This window comes from Boleophthalmus pectinirostris, unplaced genomic scaffold (genome assembly GCF_026225935.1).
Source record: "Boleophthalmus pectinirostris isolate CB_2022bp ecotype Guang Dong unplaced genomic scaffold, ASM2622593v1 HiC_scaffold_12, whole genome shotgun sequence".
Taxonomy (NCBI): domain Eukaryota; kingdom Metazoa; phylum Chordata; class Actinopteri; order Gobiiformes; family Gobiidae; genus Boleophthalmus; species Boleophthalmus pectinirostris.
The window spans coordinates 30974949-31001457 of NW_026571018.1; the positions used below are offsets into that span (position 1 = coordinate 30974949).

General features: G+C 37.7%; 1 protein-coding gene across 3 annotated transcripts in view; it reads left to right on the top strand.

The window, feature by feature from the left end:
* Nucleotides 1–26509, top strand: part of LOC110153966 (glucocorticoid receptor-like) — a 166915-nt gene that overhangs the window by 79455 nt on the left and 60951 nt on the right. For all 3 annotated transcript variants that reach the window (XM_020917896.2, XM_055148659.1, XM_055148658.1), the window contains one exon: nt 26320–26486. In XM_020917896.2, the coding sequence (XP_020773555.1) occupies nt 26320–26486 (167 nt within the window). The remainder of the gene's footprint in view (nt 1–26319; nt 26487–26509) is intronic.

Consider the following 26509-nt stretch of genomic DNA (forward strand, 5'->3'; position numbering starts at 1 on the left):
TGTTACTACTATTGTTACTACTACTACTACTATTGTTACTACTACTACTACTACTTACTACTACTACTTACTACTTGTTACTACTAACTACTACTACTACTACTACTACTACTACGTTACTACTACTACTACTACTACTACTACTATTGTTACTACTTGTTACTACTGTTACTACGTCTACTATTACTACTGTTACTACTACTACTACTACTGTTACTGTACTGTTACTACTACTACTACTACTACTACTACTACTACTACTACTATGTTACTACTACTACTACTGTTACTAGTCTACTACTACTAAGTGGTCTTAAAAAGGTCTTTAAGAAGTCTTACATTTTTTGGTAGTCAAACCTGGGGATACCCTGATACTGTACATGTACTTTTTGTATTTGCTTTTTACTTTCTGGTCAAATTGTGTTCAAATAAACCTCAGATTAAAGTCTAACGGAGCTTCAGACAGAGCAGTGCATACAGTTAAGAAATATTGATGACTTACGCTGTAAAGTTGAATACATACTACTACAACCTCAGGGTAGCTGCGGGGTCTTAAAAGTCTTAAAAAGGTCATGTTCCTAAATTAAGGCCTTAAAAAGTCTTTTATTATTTTGTCCAAGTCTTATTTTTTTCACAAAGGTCTTAAATTTCATTACCTTTTTTCTTTTTTTGTTTTGTTTTGTTTACTCAACCGGGCTGCAGTGCAATGTTAAACAGAAATAGGAAAAAAACAACAACCCTAACCTCTAAACGTACTTAGTTTGTCTTGTTAGAATGTTATAAATGCTTTTTTGGCCATTTTACAAGCAATGTATTTTTTGTTATTTAAAGCAGTGAGTAATGGTCATTATTAGAACTGGATCTGGTGTTTTTTTGCTCGCATAATGGGTGTGATGTTGGTCTTAATTTTCATTCAAGTGGTCTTAAAAAGGTCTTGAATTTTGGGTAGTCAAACCTGGGCTTAACCTGATACTGTACATTTACTTTTTGTATTTGCTTTTTACTTTCTGGTCAGATTGTGTTAAAAATAAAGCTCAGATTAAAGCCTAACAGAGCTTCAGACGGAGCAGTGCCTACAGTTGGCGTCACACTCATAGGAAATATTGGTGACATCCAGTGTAAAGTATCAGATAAAGCTGAATACATACTACTACGTACATTTCCATTTTGTATTTCCTTTTTACTTACCGGTTAGATTGTGTTCAAATAAAGCTCAGATTGTATCCTAACAGAGCTTCAGACGGAGCAGTGCATACAGTTAGCGTCCCATCAGAAATCAATATTAACACTATTGACACTATATTCCATGTACTACAGTGAAACAGTAGTGCAGTGTGTCTATATATAGGACCGGGCTTATCTTGTGATGTAACAGCGTGACCCAGACTATCGCTGCCTTTGTAATCCACTGGAAATCAACACAACGCAGACGAAAAAAACAGACGACAATCGGACTTCTATCTGCAAATCGGCGGAAAATACAACTTTTCTGATGGAGCCTCTGTCATCTGATTAGATTTTTTATTATATTTAATACTTTGCCTGACCTGAAATGTTCCACAGTTGCATTAAACATTAAACCCCTGTCACTTTTATTGGATTGGATTTATTTATTTTTTATTTTATTTTTTTTATTTGGTGGGTTTATATATCACTCCACGACAGGAAGGCATTGTGACAGCGTCCGTATTCGTAGGAGGAAGTTAGTATTGGCTTTAAGATAAGATAAGTCTTTATTTGCCGAACAATGGGGAAATTACAGTGTTGCATCACAAAGTTCGTGAACAGTAAATGGATAAGAACGCGCAATCAACGATCAAGATACATAACTCGAAAAGACTTCACAACGGACGTCAAATCTAACACAACACAACACAGTACAAATGCAAACATAAACAAAAACACACAAATACAAATACAAATACAAATACAATACAAATACCTGTTGTATAATAAGTGGCAAAGGTTATGGGTATGTACACTGAACACTACTACTGCTACTACTACTGCTATTACTGCTACTACCAGTACTACTGCTCTTACTGCTACTGCTACTACTGCTATTACCACTACCACTACTACTACTACTACTACTGTTGCTACTGTTACTGCTGCTGTTACTACTATTACTACTACTATTACTACTATTGTTACTACTACTGCTGCTGCTGCTGCTACTACTGCTACTAGTACTACTACTACTACTACTACCACTACTACTACAACTACTGCTCTTACTGCGACTACTTACTATTACCACTACCACTACTACTGTCGCTACTGTTGCTACTACTACTACTACTACTACTATTGTTACTACTACTACTACTACTACTTACTACTACTACTACTACTACTACTATTGTTACTACTACTACTACTACTACTACTGTTACTACTACTACTACTTACTACTACTACTACTGTTACTACTACTACTACTACTACTACTGTTACTACTACTACTACTACTACTACTGTTACTACTACTACTACTACTACTACTACTACTACTACTAGTTACTACTACTACTACTACTACTACTACTACTACTACTGTTACTACTACTACTACTACTACTACTACTACTACTACTACTACTACTACTGTTTACTACTACTACTACTACTACTACTACTACTACTACTACTACTACTACTACTACTACTACTGTTACTACTACTACTACTACTACTACTGTTACTACTACTACTACTACTACTGTTACTACTACTACTACTACTACTAGTTACTACTACTACTACTACTACTACTACTACTACTACTGTTACTACTACTACTACTACTACTACTACTACTACTACTACTACTACTACTACTACTACTACTTACTACTACTACTACTGTTACTACTACTACTACTACTATTGTTACTACTACTACTACTACTATTGTTACTACTACTACTACTACTACTACTACTACTGCTACTACTACTACTACTACTATACTACTACTACTGTTACTACTACTACTACTACTATTGTTACTACTACTACTACTACTATTGTTACTACTACTACTACTACTATCGTTACTACTACTACTACTACTGTTACTACTACTACTACTACTACTACTACTACTACTGTACTACTACTACTACTACTACTACTACTACTACTACTACTACTACTACTACTATTGTTACTACTACTACTACTACTACTACTACTGTTACTACTACTACTACTACTACTACTACTACTACTACTACTACTACTACTACTACTACTGTTACTACTACTACTACTACTACTACTACTACTACTACTACTACTACTACTACTACTACTACGTTACTACTACTACTACTACTACTACTACTACTACTAGTTACTACTACTACTACTACTACTACTACTGTTACTACTACTACTTACTACTACTGCTACTACTACTACTATTACCACCACCGCAGTTGTTAGTAATATTTTCTGTGGCCGTCTCTACAATAATGAATAGTTAGTTTAGTCACAATAGTAAAATATAGCTTCTCTTTCATGTGTTCTGTCCATTCTTAGCCTTGTGATTGTGATTGAGTTGTTTTGTGCAGTGGCATTGGCTATTTCGGTCAGTGCTGGGTTATTAAAGCTAATGATCGCCTCCGGCTGTTTGTCTATTCAACGGTACAGCTTGAGAGGAGAAATAAATACGCTGGAATAAGCAATGAGCAGCGACGCTTTGAGCCAAATATGAAAAAATAGACAGTGACGCTAAGGATAAACGATTGAACAGGCTGTGGAAAGACGAAGAGAGGGAACCGATATTTTACTTCCCGTCACGGTAATCGCCCAAAGTGAGTTACAAACTGCAGGTAGTATTCCGTATTTTTGCCCCTACGTCAGGATTTGTCAGTGGTTTTCTGAAATATGTGACACTGTGGCTGTAAGGGTGGTCTCTCAGGAACACATCTGGGGCCTTGTTTTACTGTTTTCAAAGTAAAAATATAATAAAATATTAGCTTTTTTATTAAAGGGCCTTTAATTTTGCTATTTTCTTATCTGTTATAATGTTGTTTCCTCATCACAAACACACTGTACCTGGAGTTGTGTTTTGTTTCATTCACACATGTTTAACACACAAACTGCGTGTTTAGGCTCAGCTCTTCTCTCAAACTGACAACACTCTGTTCCACTTTGTGATGTCATGCGATCATACAGGAAGTGCTCCACTTTGTTTTTAAACTCCATACAGCGTCACTAGAATCGTTTGGATAATTTCAGCCCCCTTTCTACAAAACAAAAGGTAAAAAGTAGCTGTCAACTTGAAAACTACCACTTCATGACATCACAAGGTGGAACAGAGCATTTGAGCTTTATAGACATAGACAGACTGAGGATTGAGGATTACTCAAATAAGTGTGAATAAAACACAGCACAACTACCAGTTATGTTTTTGAGGAGGTAATAACATTCTTACATGGCTTAAAGGGACAGTTTGAAGTTTTTGGACATAGGACCTCATTTCCCAGTGAGCCAGAGTGTTGGAGACGTGTGGAAATACTTTTTTTGAAATATTCCATTCAGTCCTTGTATTTGCTGAGGTCGCTGGTGCTAGGCTAGTGCATGTCAATGGCCATAGTTAGTCTGTGACTAAAAACAGTTTTATCCACTCCACAAAACACCCGAAACAAATCTATTATTACACCAGACTGTCCATGTGAATGTCTGTGTTGATAGAATAATTTTAGAAGTAAAACCAACCTTGTATTTGAAGGATTTATGTCTGAGCCGCAGCAGCAAGTTGTACTTCCTCAGAGAAAGCTTGGCGGCGGTGGACTAATATATGAGAAAATAGTCCCTCAACATGCAACGATTCATGCGATGCGTGGTTAGTTGTATTTCAAACATTATTCTATCAACACAGACATTCACATGGACAGTCTGGTGTAATAATAGATTTGCTTCGGGTGTTTTGTGGAGTGGGTAAGACTGTTTTTAGTGTCAGGCTAACTATGGCCATTGACATGCACTAGCCTAGCACCAGTCACCTCTGCAAATACAAGGACTGGATGGAATATTTCAAAAAGTGTCTCCACACGTCTCCAACACTTTGGCTCACTAGGAAATCAGTCCCTATGTCCAAAATTCCCCCTTCCCTTTAAAGCTCTCAAGAGTCAATTTTGCGTAATACAGGACCTTTAACAAAAAGCATAGGCTATTGTTGTCGATAATCTGTAATAAGAAGAAGCCGATATTTGCACTTTATAGCATACCAGCCTATTGGCCATAAATCTCCAGCAGTACAGATCCCTAAATATGCATAAAGAATACATGCATAGAACTTTATTTGATACTTAAATGCAAAGCGGAGACTGTACAATGTGTTTTACTACAAATTGTATGTAGTATTGTGAATGAGTTTGCAGTAATATTAAATAACGTAAGCCAAATTTCGGCAGAGTTTATCGGTCATCGGCTCCTGTGGATTCGGTAAAGGCAGAGACCAAAAAAAAAAAACACATCAGTCAGTCTGTTATCAGTGGAGCCTGTTTGATGTAAGAGTTATTTGGACTTGACAACATAAAGCCAGCTCCTCTCCTTTCTTTCCGACCACATGAGCCATCTCAAGTTTCTCAGATGCTCGGTTTCCCCTTGTGGACCTCTTAAATCACGCTGTGCCACCGATTAGCCACGCCAAGTTGTGCAATGCTTTGTGCTCTAAGGGCTGTGTCAAAAGTCGATGTAAAAGAGACGGAACCCTGAGCGAAACAAAGTCACACTATAGGACTTAATGAAGAGATAATCCGAAACATTTCTGACGGGAAAGTTTCGGTTGAGTTTCAAGCGGAAGATTAACACCAAAAATGCAAAAAATAGGGTCAATATTACGCTTTTTTTCTGTTAGAATGTTGTTTCCTCGTCACAAACGTACCTGGAGTGGTGTGTTTTGTTTCATTTTCACATTTTTTACGCACAAAATTTGCAGATTTAAACTGAATTCTTCTCTCAAACACTTTTAAACTCAATGCACTAGACTCATTTGGATCATTCTCCTTTTGAAAACTACCACTTCATGACATCACAAGGTGGAACAGAGAGTTTCAAGCAGGATTACTCATGCGTGAATATGTCTGAATGAAACAAAACACAACTGCAGATATGTTTTTGAGGATTTAACATGACTTAAAGCTCACAAGAGAAAATTTTGCGTAATATAGAACCTTTAATAATGAACTAATCCAATTTTATTTTAAATTTTTTAAATTTTTTTTGCAAATCCTCAATAATTATGCTGAATAAATTTTAAATTATGTCTTGGTTGAGTAATGTATTATACAAAAAGTGAACCAAAAGTGAAAGATTAACCACAAAAATGCAAAAAAAAATCCGCCCTTTTCTTAATTTGAATAAAATACTTTTTCAGTTGTGTGAGTCAAACCGCAGAATGTGTTGTGAGTAATCCGATTTCATTTATTTGTTCACTCCTGCGCAGGTTTTGACAAGAAAAGATATGTGGAAAAAGAGCAAATTAATGTGACAAAAACACAAACGAATGAGAAATTGTACTTTGTTTTCCACGAACAACAGTTACGCTAAAAATCCATAAATTATATTACGCTTTTTCCTGATCTACAATATGTTATAATGTTGTTTCTTCATCAAAAACATACTTGGAGAAAACAGAAAACACTCTGTTCCACCTTGTGATGTCATGTGGTAATACTCAAAATGCTCCACTGTGTTTTTAAACTCCATACACCTTCACTAGAATCATTTGGATGTTTTTTTCAGCTCTAGCATTGCCAATTTTTACCGAATTAAAGGTAAAAAAGGAGCTGTTAACTTGAAAACTACCACTACATGACATCACAAGGTGGAACAGAGCATTTAGAGATAGACAGACTGATAATAAAAGGTTACTTAAACATCTGTGAATGAAACAAAACACAACTCCAAGTCTGTTTTTGATGAGGTAACAACATTCTACCGATCTTAAACCTCTCAAGAGTTAATTTTGCGTAATATTTGACCTTTAACCCTTCTGCACTCCTAGGTACATTTTTGTTCATTTCAACTTTTCTTTTTTGCATAACTTTGGCTATATTGCACCAAATAGCACCAATACTGGCCAGTTTGTGTATTTTGTTATGTATTTATACTCACACCCGTGATCCTTACATCTGTACAGTTTTCCTATTGACTTCTATTCAAAATGTCTTTTTACTGTCATAACTTTGCCAGTATATTTTTCTGTTTACTGTGTATCTTCCAGGTTATATCAACAGAAAGGCATTTGTACATATGAGTCCACATACTGAAGGCACGAGACACAAATATTTGAGGTTAAAATTACCTGGGTGTGTTCTAGAGAAACCCCCAGCCTCTTATAATCCCAACACAAAAAAATTAACATTACTTGAAAGTAGGGATGGGCATGATTAGTCGATTAATCGATAATTGATCATTAAGAATTTCATCGATTACGTTAATTTTAATCGACAAACTGAATGTAGGTTGCTGTGCGTAGCGTGACCAAACAGGGGTCTGTACATGTGTCTCTCTGCACTCAGAAGGAGCGAGCAAACACAAACGGTTGGTCAGTCTGCAACGTACTGAAGCACAAATGTGTATTTAACAATGATTGTACAAGAAAATCCACGCTTTCCGTTGCATTCGGGACAAGTGTGAGTCCATGTGCACAGTGTATAAAGCAGGAACATATGTTTCGGTGTTTAGTGGGAAAAAGTTTTACCAGGTGAGACTCGCGCAATGTTGATGACGATGACGACGGTGTCCTGGTTTTGACAAACGAAAATATGGTCACACTAACCTGTATTCCACTGAGTCATGTCTTTTATTCCGACAGAAATTGACCGCATCAGCGACACAAGAGCTGGAGTTTTATCTTCACTGAGTTTATGCAAATTAGCGATGCGGTTTTAAGTTTAGTTTCTGTGAGACTTGCGCAAAAATGAATTAAACACGTTATAATGTCAAACGGATTGATGTGGCTCTAGAGTCGTTATGGTTTATATGTGGTAAAGTTGAATTTATTTATGCAGATTAGTAGTGCAGATAGTAATAATAATGATGATCAATTGAATATAAAAACGTTAATGATTAATCGATCGTTAATTCTTCCGACGATCTATTAAGAAAATTTCATCGAATGCCCATCCCTACTTGAAAGATATAGAAAAAAAAAATTATTATGTATTTTTTGGTATGTATGATTAGAGCAGAAGTAAATGAAGACTTTGATATAAAAAAGTTGGACAAAAATCCATACTGCATAAAAATATTGTGGTATTCTTTTCCGGTGTACATTTTTGTCTCAGAGGAGCACAGGTGTGATTATTTGAAAGATGTGCACAAGGGTTAACTTTCAGATTTCTATTGTGCCCTGAACCACACACCAAAAATCTGATCTAATTATTATCTGATTATTGTAGTTATCAGATTTCCACTGGCCCCGCTCTACCTCTGAAGGGGGCGGAGTCTGCGCCGCATGAAAAATCAACAGTTCTGAACATCACATGATGTTTGTCAAACAAGGCTGACTTTATGACAGTTGCACCTCGCTCTCTCTCTCTCTGCCCTCTCCTTCTCTTTCACTCCTCCTCCTCTCGCGCTCTCTTTTTTCCACTTTCACTCTCTCCTCCTCTCTCTCTCATTTGTAATCTTTTCTCTTTCCCCTCTCTCTATTCACTCTGTCTCACACGCATTGCTCTCTTTTCGGTTATCCTTTCATTCCTATCTTTCTCTTCTGTATCTCTCTCTCTATCTTGCACTGCTTTCTTTCCGTATCCATTCTTCCTTATCTTTCTCTCTGCACCCTCCCTCTTTTATCTGTCTCTCTTCTTTTCTCTTTCTCCCTCTCTCTTTGTGTATCCATGTTTCTTCGTTTTCTCTGTATTCTCCATCTACTATAATTATCTCTTCCTTTCCTCTCTCTCTTTCTCTCGCTGTCCTCTCTTTGTGTATCCATTCTTTCCTAGCTTTCTCTCTGCACTCTCCCTCTTTTATCTGTATCTCCCTCCTCTCTCTCTTCCCCTCTCTCTCTGTCTCTCTCTGTCTCTTCTCTCTCTCTAGTCTCCTTTGACTATCTCTCTCTGTGCTCTCTCTCACTGCTTTTTCTCTCCTTTCTTCGTCATCTTTGTCTCTGTACTCTCCCTCTTTTATCTCTCTTTTTATCTCTCATTGCTCTCTCTTCTTTGTGTATCCATTCTTTCCCATCTCTCTCTCTCTGCACTCGTCTATTTGTATTTCTCTCTCTTCCCCTCTATGTCTCTCTCTCTGTCTCTCTCACTGCTCTCTCTCTCTGTATCCATTCTTCCTCATCTTTCTCTCTGCAGTCTCCTTTGACTATCTGTTTCTCTCTCATTCTTTTCTGTTTGTGTATCCACTCTTCCCTATCTTTCTCTCTGCACTCCCCCTCTATCTGTATCTCTCTTCTCTCTATCTCTCTCTCCTTGCTTTCTCTTTGTGTATCCATTCTTCGCCACCTTTGTCTCTCTACTCTCCCTCTTTTATCTCTCTTTCTCTCTCTCATTGCTCTCTTTGTGTATCCATTCTTTCCTGTCTTTCTCTCTGCACTCTCCCTGTTCTATCTGTATTTCTCTCTCTCTCTCTCTTTCTCTCTCTGTCTCTCACTGCTCTCTCTCTCTCTCTGTATCCATTCTTCCTCATCTTTCTCTCTGTAGTCTCCTTCGACTATCTGTATCTCTCTCTCTTCTTTGTGTATCCTTTCTTCGTCACCTTTCTCTCTGTACTCTCCCTCTTCTCTTTCTCTATCTCTCACTGCTCTCTCTTCGCATATCCATTCTTCCTCATCTTTCTCTTGCACCCATCCTCTTTTATCTGTATCTCGTCTTCTCTCTATCTTTCTCTCTCTCTCTCTCTCTCTCACTGCTCTCTCTTTGTGTATCCATTCTTCGCTGTCTTTCTCTCTACACTCTCCTTCTTCTATCTGTATCTCTCTTCTCTCTTTCTCTCTCGCCGCTCTCTGTTTGTGTATCCATTCCTCCCCATCTTTCTCTCTGTACTCTTCTATCTTTCCATCCATCTATCTCTCTATCTTTCTCTGCACACACACACACACACACACACACACACACACACGCAGCGCTGGATTCCAGCCTGTCCTCAAAATGTTCTCCATATGTTCAGTGGTGGATGAAGTACTCCGTTTTATTACTTAAGTAAAAGTACAGCAAAATGGGCAGGAAGTTACTCAAGTAAAAGTAAAAGTATCACATGAAAAATCGAGTGAAGTAAATATTTAACATGTATTAAAATACCTGTTTAAAAAAAAATACTTAAAGATGAAAAAGTAAAAATCTTTCACTTTTTTTTGGAAATTTTTAGAACAATTAAAGGATGAAATGTGGTGATTTTGATCAAGAATTTATTGATTTTACGTAATTCAAATGATTTCTTCATTTTTCAAGTTGTTTTTGTGTTTTTGGTTTGCTCAAAGTTATATGTTAACTCAAATTAAATGGTTAAAAATACGAAAATAAGAAAAGTACGTTTTACTTTTCAGTCCAGATTTAAAATGTAGTGGAGTAGAAAGTACAGATACATGTTCTTATGAAGTAAAAGTTAAAAGTATCCACTGTAAAACCATAAAAACTACAGATACCTAAAATGTGTACTTTTGTCGTTTGGTAAGGGGGTGCGAGGCTAAACAGAGGCAGAAGTGAAGTAAAATTTCAGTGGCAGTGAGAAAGTAAGAAAGAGGAAGTTCACGTGAGGAAACACAGGAAGTCGGCTGTAAATTAAAAAGAGGAATTTCACCATGATTATTCAAATCATTTCACAAAACGAAGGCGTTAACTGGCATGGCACGCTGCAAATCTTTAAAATATCTAAAGTTGTTTTCAAATTTGTGCTGAATTCCATTTGCTGAGTGGAGAATAATGAAGGTGGTACATAATATTTGTTTTAGCAATTATTTCAGCTAAATTATTAAATAGAGAGTGTTTTATCTCATATGTGTTAACTAAAAATCTTTACAATCTCAATGTTCCACAGTACGGCATTAAACAAATATCTTGTTTTTATTCTTTTACAGGTGTTTTTTTCTCTCAAAACTACCGCAAAAACATGCATTATTACCATGCAGGGGCCCACCTCTCCACGGATCTGACCTAAACTAAACAAAAGGATGTACATGGAGTGAAGCCGGGAGCAGACCCTCTACCAAAAACGTTACGCAGTGCACCTTTCATGATTCTGGTCTGTCAAATAAACTCTTTTCTCCATGAAGATAGGGTATTAAACCTTTCTATCTTCTTGGACACCAAACCAGACTATGTTACAGGTCAGATCTGTGGAGAGGCGACCCCACTCACAGTCAGAATGTCTGTTTTTCTAGGTAGTTTTGAGCTACGTATAAATCAATTTTGAGTCATATAGTTTAAAGAAAGCTGTTAAAACATCAAGCAAGAAAATTATAAATCAAATTACCAAATAATAAAAAAAAAATCTAACAAAAATAAAATAAAATATACAACATTGCAATCAAATCATGTAAAATATGTGTCTTTGCCTCTGTTACAGTCTTTCACAGCTTTGTTTGATGTTGTTTTTTTGTTTGTTTGTTTGTTTTGGTTCTGATTCCAGTCTTCTGGTTTGTGCTCTCTGACTTTTCTCTTGCAGTTTTGGCACAAACATGACGGGTTGGAGGTGGGTGGGATTTCCATTGGTGCATTCCCATTGGCTAATTTATGTTTGACAGACAGCTGAGCTTGGAGCCTGGTCTGGAAGCTGTCGTGGACGTTTCCTGTTGAAGTTTTGGTGCTCAGAGCTTTTCTTATATTCAGCATTCACTGGTGGACGGTTCTTCCGGAACAATGTTTTTCTACACAGTGGAAGTACTGGACAAACGTGTCGTCTGTGTGGCAGTCTGCGAATACTATAGCAGGAAACGTCCACAACAGCTTCCGGAGCAGGCGCCAAGCTCAGCTGTCCATCAAACATAAATTAGCCAATGAGAATGCACCAATGGAAATCCCTCCCACCTGTCACATTTGTGCCAAAACTGCAAACAAAAAGTCAGAGAGCACAAACGAGAAGACTGGAATCAGAACAAAAAAAATGGCATCAAACAAAACTGAGAAAGACATGGACCAAAAACAAAATGTTTCCAAAGAGGCAAAGATGGATATTTTACAGGATTACACACATAATTTGATTGCAAACGTTTTTGCTTGATTTTTTTATGTGGTGTTTTGATTTATTCTTTTTTGCATGATGTTTTAAATGCGTTCTTTGAACTTTTTGACTCAAAATTGCTTCCATATCAAACCATCTGTAACTGAATAAATGCAAGGTAGAGCTGTTTAATGTCATACTGTGGAACATTCCAGCACAGCAATGACATATACAGTATTTTCCGGGCTATTGGGCGTGCTCTTAAGCCTCCAACCCCATCAAAAAACGACTGTGCGCCCCACAATCCAGAGCACCCTATACACGAATCCACTCGGGTGTCCCAGCACGACTTCAGTAAACTACAAAGCCGCACCACCCGCTGCGCACGCAAACACACACGGAGCAGACAGCGACCGCGCAGCGAAACACACCCGCAGCCACACTCATCACTCCACGCCGACGAGGAACGGAACGGTGGAACAAACCGAAAAAGCGAGTGCAATGTGCCACTTCTAGACACAACTGAACAACTGAGTCACTGCGAACACGCCGACAATCCAGCGGTCCCAGACAGCACCCTCCCTACACGCCACAACTGAACAAACTCACCGTGAACGCCACAAACAAAGTCCCACTGACCCATCAAACTGTTGTGTTTCCTTTAAAGTCCGGTGCGGTTTATTTGTGAAAAAAGTTCGAAAATAGGCCATTCTATGACGGTGCGTCTTATAATCCAAGAGCGCCTAATAGTGTGGAAAATACGGTACATAGAAACAAGCAGGGGAAGGTTATAAAATGCACCTTTAAACAGGGTCTGATCTCATGTAAATTAGTCCCAGCTGAAACCTTCTTGATGTATGTTGCGATCTTTGCAGGCAACACCATGTCTGCTAATTATAAAGTATGTCCATGGTCATAAAAGTCAATATTATAATTTGAACATCAACAAAACAAGGCCTCTTCTAAATACTCCTCTGATAGTTGCACGTTTCCAGTATCATCTTAACGCCGTTTAATTAAAGGCATATTTAACTCCTCCATAATGGTCTTCTAATGATACCACACGCTCTGTAAATCCTTTTTAATCGTCCGGGCCCGTGGGAGCAGTAACGGGCCCGAGAACTGCCTGGTAACTGCAGCTCGCGGTATCTCCAGACGTCTGTGCCCGGGCAGGTCTGAGGTGATGGAGATCGGGGAGGACTGCAGAAGATGGTGGTCTCACGGAGCAGGGAGAGAGGGGTCGGAGATATAAATACTGTACGAGTGCGGGCTGAGCTCCACTCGGCTTTGGGGCATATCAGCTGTCCCCAAGTATCTGCAGTGTCCGATATCAAACAAATTACACTGCAGGAGTTTCTTAAGGTAACACTTTGAGGTCAGAAGACATGCATATAAGTGTTTGTTGTATTAATCAATCAATCAGTCAACAACTTTATTAATCCCAAAGGGCAATTCAGTTCGCACATCTCTGGTCACGCACAATATATAAATATAAATAATAAAGAAAAAGAAAGAGAGACACCAGACGTTCAAACCTCAGTGCATCAGGGACACAGTAACAAATTCACTTTCCATTTAAAATCCTTATGGCAGAAGGAATAAAAGATTTGGCGTAATGGTTAGTCTTTTGCTGTGGGGTGACATAGCGCCTCCCAGAGGGCATTTTCATGAACTGTGGGTGCAGAACATGGTTAGGCTCAGTATGGCCTTAGTCTTTTGTAACACCCTATGTCTCCACACAGAGGCCAAATCCTCCATCTGAACACCACTGATTTTGCTGCAAACTTTTACAATGGTTCAGACTGTTCTTGTCTTTCACAGATAATCCATAAAACCAACAGATAAAAGAAAAGGTCAGCAAACTTTCAATAAAAGAATGATAAAAATAATTTTAAATGTTAGACGACACATTAAAAGAGCTGAGCTTCCGCATCAAGTGAACCCGCTGCTGTCCTTAAAAAAATCATTACTTTTTTTGATTTGGCAGAGTGATGCTGTTTATAATTGGTATTTTCATTGAGAAATCTCTAAAAGGAATGTTCACAAATGTTATTCTGTTGAAATTTCGCAGCAAAGATCCAAGATGTTACAAGTAAGTCGATCTAACTTAGTAACAAACAGAAAATGCTGTCGGGAACAAATCTGATTGGTCAGAATTTACCCAATCAAACCCTTATCCCTTTCATTCCTTAACTATAAGCCCCGCCCACTGAAGAGAACAGCCAATAGGAAACAGCCGCCTCTGTACTCAAATCTTTGCTCTGAAATGTTTCACTCAGATTTAGACTTGAAACGGCCTGAAAATATTGATGCTGAATATTTTAAAGGTTCTATTTATTTATTTATTTATTATTATTATTTTTTTTATTAATTTTGAACACACTGTATAGTTAAAAAATCTGCAAATTAAGAAATTCAACTGTATTTAAAATTCCAAAATTGATTAAACTAATTATTGTTCATACCTTTGCTGAAATGTCAGAAATGTTTATTTGTAAATTTGGAGTTGTTCACTATTCTGACAGATGAAAATAAACACGTGAGAATGGAAAATTTTTCATTCATAATAATAATTCTGCACATTAATAGTTACCCAATAAGTGTGCACACATAGATTTTCTCCTAAGAAAGCCAAAACTTCACTTTTACTTTTTTAAATATTCAGATTTTGAAGTTTATTAACATTTTGGATTAACTAAGAGCACTGTAGTTGTTTAATTATAAAATAAATCCTCATAAATACAGCTTGCCTAATAATTACGCACAGAGTGTATATAAGCATTATTGGCCTGACAAATGTTTTACAAGTTGTGTCAGATAATGTCTCAACACATTTTCAGTTTTTAATCAGAGGCATAATTATGAACAGCAGCAGAATATAAGGAAAATATGTTGAAAATAAAACAAAAACAATATAATAATGTAACAAAAACTCACTGTATGATATAAGCCTGGGTTATTTTACATTTAACACTTCACTACTCTTGAACAAAATAGAAATATGTCTTATCTATACCAATGCAGTTAGTTCGAAAAGCATCCAGAGTACTACCTATGACTAATAAATCATTCTGAAATTATCTGAAAATGCTATTATCAAGCACAATCTCATTACCTAACGCTGCACAGATGCTATAAATAAAACGTCTTTGCACTTGCGTGTCAGTTTGTCTAGTTTAATTATCACGACCCAAAGTAAGACATTTCACATTTCATAGCCACTAAAGTTGTGGTCAGATAATCCTCTTTTAATTACCAGCAGGCGGCGCTATGCTACATGTTGAGCTTATTTGTTAATTACGGGGGGGTTAAAATATCGGCCATTTTTGGAGTCGTGATCGATGACGCTGACGGAGACATCACAGCCGGGATCCAAAGCTCGGAGGATTTGGAATGGTTCGAGTTGCGTCAGAATTTCACAATGATGTTTCAGTTTTGGATTTGGACTTTGAGATATGGATGATGCAAAAAGCTGTCAAAAATATTTCTGTTTCATTGACGAGTCGTGGCTTAAGCAATACCAAAAACTTGGTGTCAAAGTTGCATAAATGATTATAACAGTGTTCGCGGGTTTTGCTGACGTTACTGCTTCCTGATTTGAAGTGTTTGCTTTTCTTTCTTTCTTCCATCCAACCTCGTTTCTCATGAATATATTATTATTTTTTATTTAAAGGGGAACTATGTCACTTCTCACGCGTATGGTACAGCTCATGCTTGTTTTCGTGGAGTTGTTTTTCGGTGTATGTTCCGCAGTCGGGATGGTACAAGATCTCGTGCAGCAAGATCTTGTGATTCAAAATTGTCACAAGATTGTGCACTCGTGAGAAAAAAAAATTGCGATATTGGTTTTTGCTTTGTGTTACATTTGGATTGGACAAAAATGGGTTAAGTATTGGTGAGTTGCATCTTTTATAGTTCCAAAAAGTTAGAATGGAAACAACAATAACAAATCAAAGAAATAAAAAAAATTAATTCGTGTATCATTTCGTTCATTAGTTTTTCAAAATAAAACCAAAAATAAGAAAATGAAAAAACAACTATTTTCTTAATTATTTATCTCCAAAACCAAAATAAACGGATAACAATTATTTTTTTTTTTTTTCAGTTTTCGATTTTGTGTTTAAATGAATAATGGAAAAAAAGGGTAATGAACGTTTCTCGTTTCCATGTCTTAAACTGTGATGCCGGACTGAATCAGGACTGAACCAGGACTACACCAGGCCTGGGACCAGACCAAGACCAGGACTTAGACCGGGACCAATACCAGGACCAAGACCGGGACTGAGACCGGGACCAGACCGGGACTGAGACCAGGACTGAGACTGGGACCAAACCAGGACTAAGACCCGGACCAGACTAGGACTGAGACCGGAACCAAACCGTGACTGAGATTGGGACCGGGACCAGACCGAGATTGAGACCGGGACTGAGACCGGGACCAGACCGCGACTGAGACTGGGACCAGATCAGGACCAGACCGGAACTGAGACTGGGACCAGATTAGAACTGAGACTGGGACCAGACCAGGACTGAAAATGGTTTAGTCCTGGTTTAGTCCTGGTTCAGTCCGGCATCGCAGTTTAAGTCATGGAAACGACAAACGGCTGTTATCCATTTTTTCCATTATTCATTTAAACACAAAATCGAAAACTGAAAAAACGAATCATTATCCGTTTTTTTCATTTTGGTTTTGGGACAAATAATGAAGAAAATAGTTGTTTTTTTCATTTTCTTATTTTTGGTTTTAATTTGAAAAACAAATGAATGAATGATACATGGATTTAGGAATTATGTTAAAATCTCATCTTGTCTCGTTCTCATGGACCCAATCTCGTATCGTCTCCCTGAAACTGTGTCTCGTCCCCTCCGTATTCCACAGTATATCTTTAAATCTACCTCCATACCCCCCATATTGGAGGTGAACATGTGTCTTACGGTCACACACACACACACACACACACACACACAGTACTCTGCTCTGCTCCTGCTGTGTGAATGCTGATGGTGTGTAGAGCCTCGTCTGTCTGGACCTGGCTTGTAGATGCAGGTTGATACTTCAGCCCAGAGTTATGGATAGACTTCTGGGCTGGACCTTTTCCCAGATCCTGCTTGGTCCTGCTCCAGTTTATATAAGCCTGTGTCGTCTTTCTACTGCCCATGGAGCAGTCGTCAATGTAGGTCACTTAGATTAAGATTAGCCTCGTCTCCATTTGTAAAGTATAGGGTGATTTGTTCCATTCAGTCCAGTGCATGTGTATGTTGATGTTGAATTGTCGTCATGGACACTAAAGGTTACATATGTATTTCTCTTTCATTTACTGGTGCAGTATCTATAGTGACTGTGATGTAACAGAGCAAATGTATGGCAGGACATAATGAGAGAATCATGCATGTTGCTTCTTTTACAATAATCATAACATTTGATTTAAAGTAAATTTTCCTCAGAAGTTACCGTGTCATTTCTGCGCTGTAATGTGCAGAGCATTCTTTGTGGAGTACAGATTATATTAAAATCATTGTTGCCTTTAAACTCCTCCATTCTAATTTGACATTGATCATCATTAATTGTAAATTAAATTAATCCTGACATCCATACATCAAGTGGACTCAAGCAAAAGATTCCATTGACCATAATGTGCAGCCATTATCAAGCTCTGCAAGAGATCTCTCTTACATAAGGGCCCTATACATTCCTGCTTATGTGTTGCCAAACCAAACAGGAGAAAGAGGCTTAAACTCATAGTGTGTGATTCTCTCTGTACCACTGACAGTACACTGAAAATACTCTACTGTACTACTGACAGTACACTAAAAATGACTCTCTGCTGTACCACAGACAGTACACTGAAAATACTCTACTGTACCACAGACAGTACACTAAAAAGACTCTGCTGTACTACTGACAGTACACTGAAAATACTCTGCTGTACCACAGACAGTACACTGAAAAGACTCTACTGTACTACTGACAGTACACTAAAAAGACTCTCTACTGTACCACAGACAGTACACTGAAAATGACTCTGCTGTACCACAGACAGTACACTAAAAAGACTCTACTGTACCACAGACAGTACACTAAAAAGACTCTGCTGTACTACTGACAGTACACTAAAAATGACTCTCTGCTGTACCACAGACAGTACACTGAAAATACTCTACTGTACCACAGACAGTACACTAAAAAGACTCTGCTGTACTACTGACAGTACACTAAAAAGACTCTGCTGTACTACTGACAGTACACTGAAAATACTCTGCTGTACCACTGACAGTACACTGAAAATACTCTGCTGTACTACTGACAGTACACTGAAAATACTCTGCTGTACCACTGACAGTACACTAAAAATACTCTGCTGTACTACTGACAGTACACTAAAAATACTCTGCTGTACTACTGACAGTACACTAAAAAGACTCTGCTGTACTACTGACAGTACACTGAAAATACTCTGCTGTACTACTGACAGTACACTGAAAATACTCTGCTGTACTACTGACAGTACACTGAAAATACTCTGCTGTACTACTGACAGTACACTAAAAATACTCTGCTGTACTACTGACAGTACACTAAAAAGACTCTGCTGTACTACTGACAGTACACTGAAAATACTCTGCTGTACCACAGACAGTACACTGAAAATACTCTGTGGTACAGCAGAGTATTTTCAAAGTACTGTCAGTGGTACAGCAGACATTACACTGAAACACATTACACTTTTATTTTTTTTAACTCATGTGTATACCACAGACAGTACAATGAAAAATACTCTGCTGTACCACAGACAGTACAGTGAAAAAGCCTTAAACCTGGAGTGTTTGATCTGTTCGTAACGTGAACAGTACAGTGAAAAAAAAGGTTTGACTGCATAGTATGTGATTCTCGGTGTACAGGGTTCTATGTGTCTGTTTTCATGTACCATAGCTGCACCATGAACACATTGAAAAAGACATAAACTCATAGTATGTGGTTCTCTGTACAGGGCTGTATATGTGTGTTTTCATGCACCACAGCTGTACCATGGGCACAGTGAAAGAGACATACACTCATAGTATGTGGTTCTGTGCTGTACTGGCCTGTATGTCTGTGTCTGTTATCATGCCTCATAGCTGCAGCCCTGACAGCAGTGCAGTGCAGTGCTGTGTGTGTGTGTGTGTGTCTCTTATCATGCACCCTTTGAACTGCTGACATACTTTCCCCTTTGGACAAAGTGACGTTCCCTGTAGTGACGAGGCGTCCGACTACACGTGTCGTTCACTTCTAACCTAATTACTCAGTAAAAGGATCAGGCCCATGTGTGCGTGTGTGAGCAGGTATTCAGCACATCGTCGGTGGGGACTGAAAGCGTTGTACACATCATGGTGACCGCTTGTTTTGTGGGGACCAACAATCAGGTCTGCAGGAGGTTAAAGGAGACATACAGTATTATTCCAAATGGTCTTTTTTGAGTTTTTTTTATCATCTATGTTACAGATAGCAGATACCAGAAAGAAGCATAATACAGATTCTTTAAGATGTAGGTTAATCTCGGTTGAGGTTAGTGTTGGTAGAGCGTTGGCTGCATGTAGCGTAACATTGTTTTCATTTATTTTATTTGGGTTATTGGTAGGGCTGGTATCATTAAGAAGTTGCAGATACGATACATACCTCGATACACAGGCCACGATACGATACATATCTCGATACAGTGCACTTTCGATTCGATATGATATATTTCAAAAAATTCAGTGTGATTCAATAAAAATAACAGCTAAATCATGGCTGTGACACTAAAAGTCTTTGTTAAACCACTTCTTGTGTAAACATTTTAATCCTCAAAACTGTGAAAATATGAAATGTGTCACATAAACAAGTTTCCTTCCTCTAAACCATTGGTCTCCAAACTTTTTCCTCTGGTGAGCTTCTTTTACAAGACAAAAATGCCAGGGAGCTACTCGCTTTAGCAGTCACAAGAAATTGAGCATATATAAGAGCCACAGTGAGATACCTAAAAAACATAGACCATTATCCATTTATTAGTGCGCAAAGTTAGGCATCAAAATGATACATGTACAATAGTAATGTATTTGATCAAATTTTACTTATTTAGGACTAGGAATGTAACAATAACCGAAATATCGTGATATCATATCGTCAAAAGTCTCACAATAATATCTTGGGCTGTCACATTACATATCGAATCACAAGTTCCTTTGCTTAAATGCATGGTTTTATTGTAGCAACAGCTTCTAAACATAGGGAACTACATATCCTATGATTCATATCAGCATGAAGAAATTTGTTTTTTACTTGAATTCTTGGAATTATGACAGTGATAATTCACACCAAAATGTTGTCAAGGTATTTATAAAGTAAAAATGTCCCATTTACAAAATATCGCAATAAATATCGTGAGATGCATATCATGATAATGTCGTACCGAGAAATTTGGATATTGTTACATCTCTATTCAGAACAACACGTGTAGATTGAGAAACCCTTTTGCGAGCTACTTGGAAATGGGATGGAGAACTCTAAACAAACAACAAAACTGTAGCGCTGTAATAAAATAAATGAATTAAATGTACTAAAAAAAAATGCTCTTGGTGATATATCGATGCAGCAGCCCACGATATCGATACTGTATCATCACATTAAACAACACGATATATCGACATTTCAGTATTTTTGCACACCCGTAGTTATTGGTGGGTTCCAGTTTCTAGAATGTGAGGATGTCATACTTCCAGATTTCCATATTGATTACAATGTACTTTGTCATGAAATAGCCAAAAAGTTTATTCACAAATCTTCAATGTAATATTTTCTATCAGTGACTAGACTAATGGTGGGCAAACTATGGCCTGGGGGCTATATGCGGCCCTATAATCTTTTTAATATGGCCCGCCGAACTTGAATAATAGTAACAATAATAATAATTTTCAGTGTTTTAAAAGTCATTTCAGTAAATAGTAAATACCGTGCGACTTGAAAGACAGATATTTTGTTGTAATGCTTTGTAATGGTTTTCAATTATGGGATATTTCAATAACATGGGATATATTTTCTACATATCCCATGTTATTTTTTTCCCTTTTGAGGTGGATTACCAAAAAACTCCATCCATCTGCCCCTGGTCCGGCCCTACCGTCAAATTTTAGAACCCCTTGTGGCCCACGAGTCAAAAAGTTTGCCCACCCCTGGACTAGACCCATTAAGTTGCTGTGTTACAACAAAAACCTACATTTTAACTGCATTTACTTTGTCTGTTTTAACTAATATTGACCTATAGAATGCTGAGATGTCATCTGAAACCCAGCAATAGAGTTACTAACCGTGTAACTAAGTTTAAGGTTAAAAACAGTCTCCAGGGAATGAGTGTAAGTCAATATAATGTCTCCATAACGCATCGCAATGTACGGCTGAGTGTGTGTGTGTATATGTGTGTAGGTTAACGCGTGTGTCCCAGAAGGTTTATGAAGGCATTAGCGAGCATTGCAACACCAGCCGACTCTCGCACATAGATTTACAGCTTAGTCCCTGCACCGAAGAGCGCAATCCGGTGACAGGCTTGGGTGTTTGTTGTCTTTACTTACACATTCACGATTAAAAGAAAGGATTTTGAATAGGAAAGCAGATTAGCGCGCCATTATACAAAATTACGCGCCCGTAGCGGTTCAATAAAGTATCTGGATTAAAGTCTCGCTAGAATGGTTTTCACATGTGTTTGTGCAACGTCAATTTTGGCAGCCCGAAATCCCCAAAAGTTCCTTTCCACGCAACAAAACGGCGATGTATCCAAAGTGTCTCTACGCTTGACTGCGCAGATGACTCCTGCCTGGAGATATTAAAACAATATTTATATCAAACACAAGATGACATGGATTTTTTTTGGGGGGGGGGTTAAAATCTGTTTTCGATTTTAGTCACAAGCATGTAGCAACCAGCAGTGAGCCAGTTGCAATACAGTAGATTTTTGAGAATAATGTCTAAGCTTTGTAATATGGCAATGTCGGATGAGGCATAGATGAAAGCAGAGTGAATCATCCGCCCCCATAGCCCTATCTCTGCATCCTCATCTGACTCCGTGTCCTCTTTCACTACATAACATTCGAGCGCTATAGGTTCTGTCTGTACAGTTCGAAACCACCGCAACACACGAGATTAACCGACACGTGGGTCAAAGTCATCTTTTCTTATAACACGCGAGAGAAAACTGAGGTTCTCACTAGTTTAAAGGTCCTGTATTACTCGAAATTGATACTATTTCAGACATGTTAGAATGCTGTTATCAACTCAAAACAAAAACATACCTGGAGCTGTGTTTTTTTTTCATTCAGACATGCTTGAGTAATCCTGCGTCTTTAGTCTGACTGTATCTCCAAAGCTCAAAATGTAATGTAGTCTACGGGCAGCTTTCAGGTTCATAGCTCCCTTTTACCTTTAGGCTACGTTCAGACCGCAGCCTGAAGTGACCCAAATCAGGATTTTTTCGTCCCTATGTGACCTGTGTCTGATCTTTTAATGACGGTCTGAACGACACGGATCCGATTTTTTTTCAAATGTGACCCAGACCACTTGGATATGTGCTCCTGAAACCGATACATATCTGATCTTTTGGCACGCGACTTCAGTCTGAACGGCCAGGTAACATTCATCCCACCTACACGGTAAAACTCCGTCCTACCTCAGCTCACTACTACACCTCCACAGCTCCAGATGCACATTACGCTCCAACAGATACATAACCCCGGTCGTTCTTAAAACCCACACAGCTTTGGACCTTTCCTCATTTCAGTTTTCTGCAGCAAGTGACTGGAAATACCTTCAACAGACTTTAAAACTTAGTTCATTTTTACCTCTGTCGACTTTTAAAAACTCCATCCAAAGTATTTTACAGGATAATTGCACTTGACGCTTTTATATTTAATCTGCAATTGTTTCACTGTCTTACATCTCTATTCACTGTTTCATGTTATAGTTGATGTGTGAGTGCGTTCTGTTTGTGCTTTTGTTTTATATTGCCCCTTGACCAGGTCGTAATTGTAAATGAGAAGGTGTTCTCAGCTGACTTACCTGGTAAAATATTTAATTAAAAATAAACAAAAAAATGTCAGGCTTGGAGTCTAGTCAATGGAGAGAAAGTGAGGTTAGCGAGTTAATTAATATTTGGAGGGATCACTGTATTCAGGCCAAATTGGAGGGGTTTTATTGGAACCGGGCAGTTTTTGAAATGATTGCCAAAGAAATGTCCGAGCGCTGCTACAGACGATCCTGGCTCCAACGAAAAATAAAGAGCCTGCGAGCAAAATACAAGGAGGTTATAAAGACTCAAACAAACGAGGCAGCCATGGACGCGTAACCTATCCATTTTACGAAGAACTGGACTGTATTTTGGGAGACGAGCCCAGAGTTTAGGCGACTTCCATAAACACTGAGCACGCTCGCTGAACGTGATGACATCGTGTCCTCCAATGTGCATGCGGGACACTTTTGGGCCATTTAAATTTCACACTGGAGATCACATACAAGTCGCATTTAACTGGAAATGTGCAATCGGATTTCACCAAAAAATCCAAATTGAGCATTAAGCGCTGCAGTCTGGACATAGCCTTAGTTCAGTAGAGATGGGCAATTCCAAAGTGTATGGAGTTAAAAACATTGGAGCACTTCCTGTATTTAGACAGACTGAGAGAAGAACTCAGCCTAAATATGCAGGGTTTGTGCGTTAAACATGTGTGAATGAAACAAAACACAATTCCAGGTTTGTTTTTGATTAGGAAACAACATTATAACACACAGTAAATCAGAAAATAGTTTGCAAAACTACAAACAAAAAATCATATTGAGTTTTCTGCAGAAGACATTCTATTTTGGCTCTGTGTATTGATGATTGCAACATCTCATAACATGCACAAATCATAACCTGCTTTTCATCAAACATTCTGCCCCGAAGCTGTACTAAAATATGAATAATACTTATGCCTTATAGTTCCACTTTAAAGGCTTAAAGGCCGTATTACCTTTCTGATCTGTTATAATCTTGTTTACTGGAGTTGTTTTCTTTCATTCACACTTGTTCAACACACAAACCTCGCAGGTTTAGATTGTGTTATTTTTTCTGTCCACTTTCTGATGTCACGTGGTGATACAGGAAGTACTCCACTGTGTTTTTAAAAATCCATACACCCTCACTAGAATCATTTGGATGATTTCCAATCTCTATTAAACAAAATGTAAATGTGAAAACTACCACTTCATGAGTTCACAAGGTGGAACAGAGCATTTTGAGCATTGGAGATGTAGACAGAGTAATAATGCAGGATTACTTAAACATGTGTCAGTGAAACACAACACAACTCCAGGTCTGTTTTTGAGGAGGTAACAACATTATGGCTGAAAAGTCACAAGAGTCAATTTTGCAAAATATATGACCTTAAACAAAACCTCTCCAAGGGTGACACTAGAGTTGCTGAAGAAGTTTTTTTTTTTTTTATTTTTTTATTAAAGACAGCAGAACATAACATTCAAAAAAAACAAAACAAACATCAACGTTTAACAATTGCAATATTCAACATAAAAACAAAAACATAAAGCAACAACCACAACACCACAACAAATACAAAAAAGCCCCCCCATTTCCCCCAAACCACCCACACCAACACAAAGTCAAAACAATATAAATGTGATAGTGCAACATAAATACACCGCTAGGCTCCCAAACTTTGATACACTGCGGCCAATTTATAATTGAAGTTCCTTTTGTCTCTCTTCCTTCCCTTTTTTTTTTTTTTTTTTTTTTTTTTAAATTATAATTTTTATATTATAATTTTTTAAATGTATTAGTCCCTATACTCAAACTAATATTTATTTTCACCATCATCAGTTCCCCTCGTCATCTTTCACCATATGTCACAATCTCAAAAAACATAACCCTAAAGGCATTTTTTAAAAAATTAATTATTATTACTGTTATTATTATCACTATTATTCCTACTATTTTCCACTACCTTTCATCACTATTACTATTTTTATTATTATGAATTATTATTACATCCATAATACCTATTATTATCTCTACTATTAATTACAATAATTACAACAATAATATTTCATTATTATTATTATCATTATCATTGGTAGTAGTAGCAGTAGTAGTAGTGACAGTAGTAGTAGCAGTAGTAGTAGCAGTAGTAGCAGCAGTAGTAGCAGCAGTAGTAGTAGTAGTAGTAGTAGTAGTAGTAGTAGTAGTAGTAGTAGTAGTAGTAGTAGTAGTAGTAGTAGTAGTAGTAGTAGTAGTAGTAGTAGTGTCAGTAGTCCCCAATAGTAGATATATGAATATTATATAGATCCCTACTTTTGCTGAAGAAGTTGCTGATACAATACATAGGCCAAGATACGATACATATTTCCATACAATGCACTTTCGGTTCAATACAATATATTTCAAATTGATTTGATGGCTTAAATCATGGCTGTGATACTAAAAGTCTTTGTTAAACCATTTCTTATGCAAAGTTCATATGAAACACAAACATGTTAACCATCAAAACTGAAAATGTCAAATGTGTTGCATGAATGAGTTTCCTTCTTCCAAACAAGCAACAAAACTGTAGCACTGTAACAAAATAATGTTTTTTTTTTTAGTTTTTTTGTGCACATAAAGCAAATATCATAGAAGGAAAAAAATGTAATGTAATGTGACAATTTTCCCCTCCCCCAGCCCCCCGCCCATTAAACTCCCCTACTGTTTCCAGAGAAAAGAAAGATAAATAATAGTACATAAATAATAAACAAAATAATAATAAATATGAAAAAAAAAACTTATATATACATGTATATATGCACACTCACTCTACTCATCATACTGTATCATTACATTAAATGATAAAATATATTGACACCCCTTGGTGACACTGTAGTCATTAAGACAGTAGTAAAGTAAATAAGGCTTCCATACTTTGCTTAATGACTCCTCTGACCACCCACAATCATAAACAGACAGGGCACAACAGCAGTACACAGTGATTTAAGCAGGACTCATAACCCCAACATATTACTATGTGGTTTTATACTACTTCTAATAAAGACCAAGACTGGCCTAAACCAATAAGTATCTAGTTTTGATCATAGTTCTTGTACAATTTTGTGTCTGGGTAAAGATTTGGATCTGTATTAAACTCCTCTTTTCCTTTTGTTGTGTGCAGCTCCACGTCCCGGACAGGAGAGACAGTCTCATCATCGGGGCAGAGCCAGTCCAAATCGGGGAGCACCCATAAGATCTGCCTGGTGTGCTCGGACGAGGCCTCTGGGTGCCACTACGGCGTCGTCACCTGTGGGAGCTGCAAGGTGTTCTTCAAGAGAGCCGTGGAGGGTAAGAAACCTAACCAAAGCTGA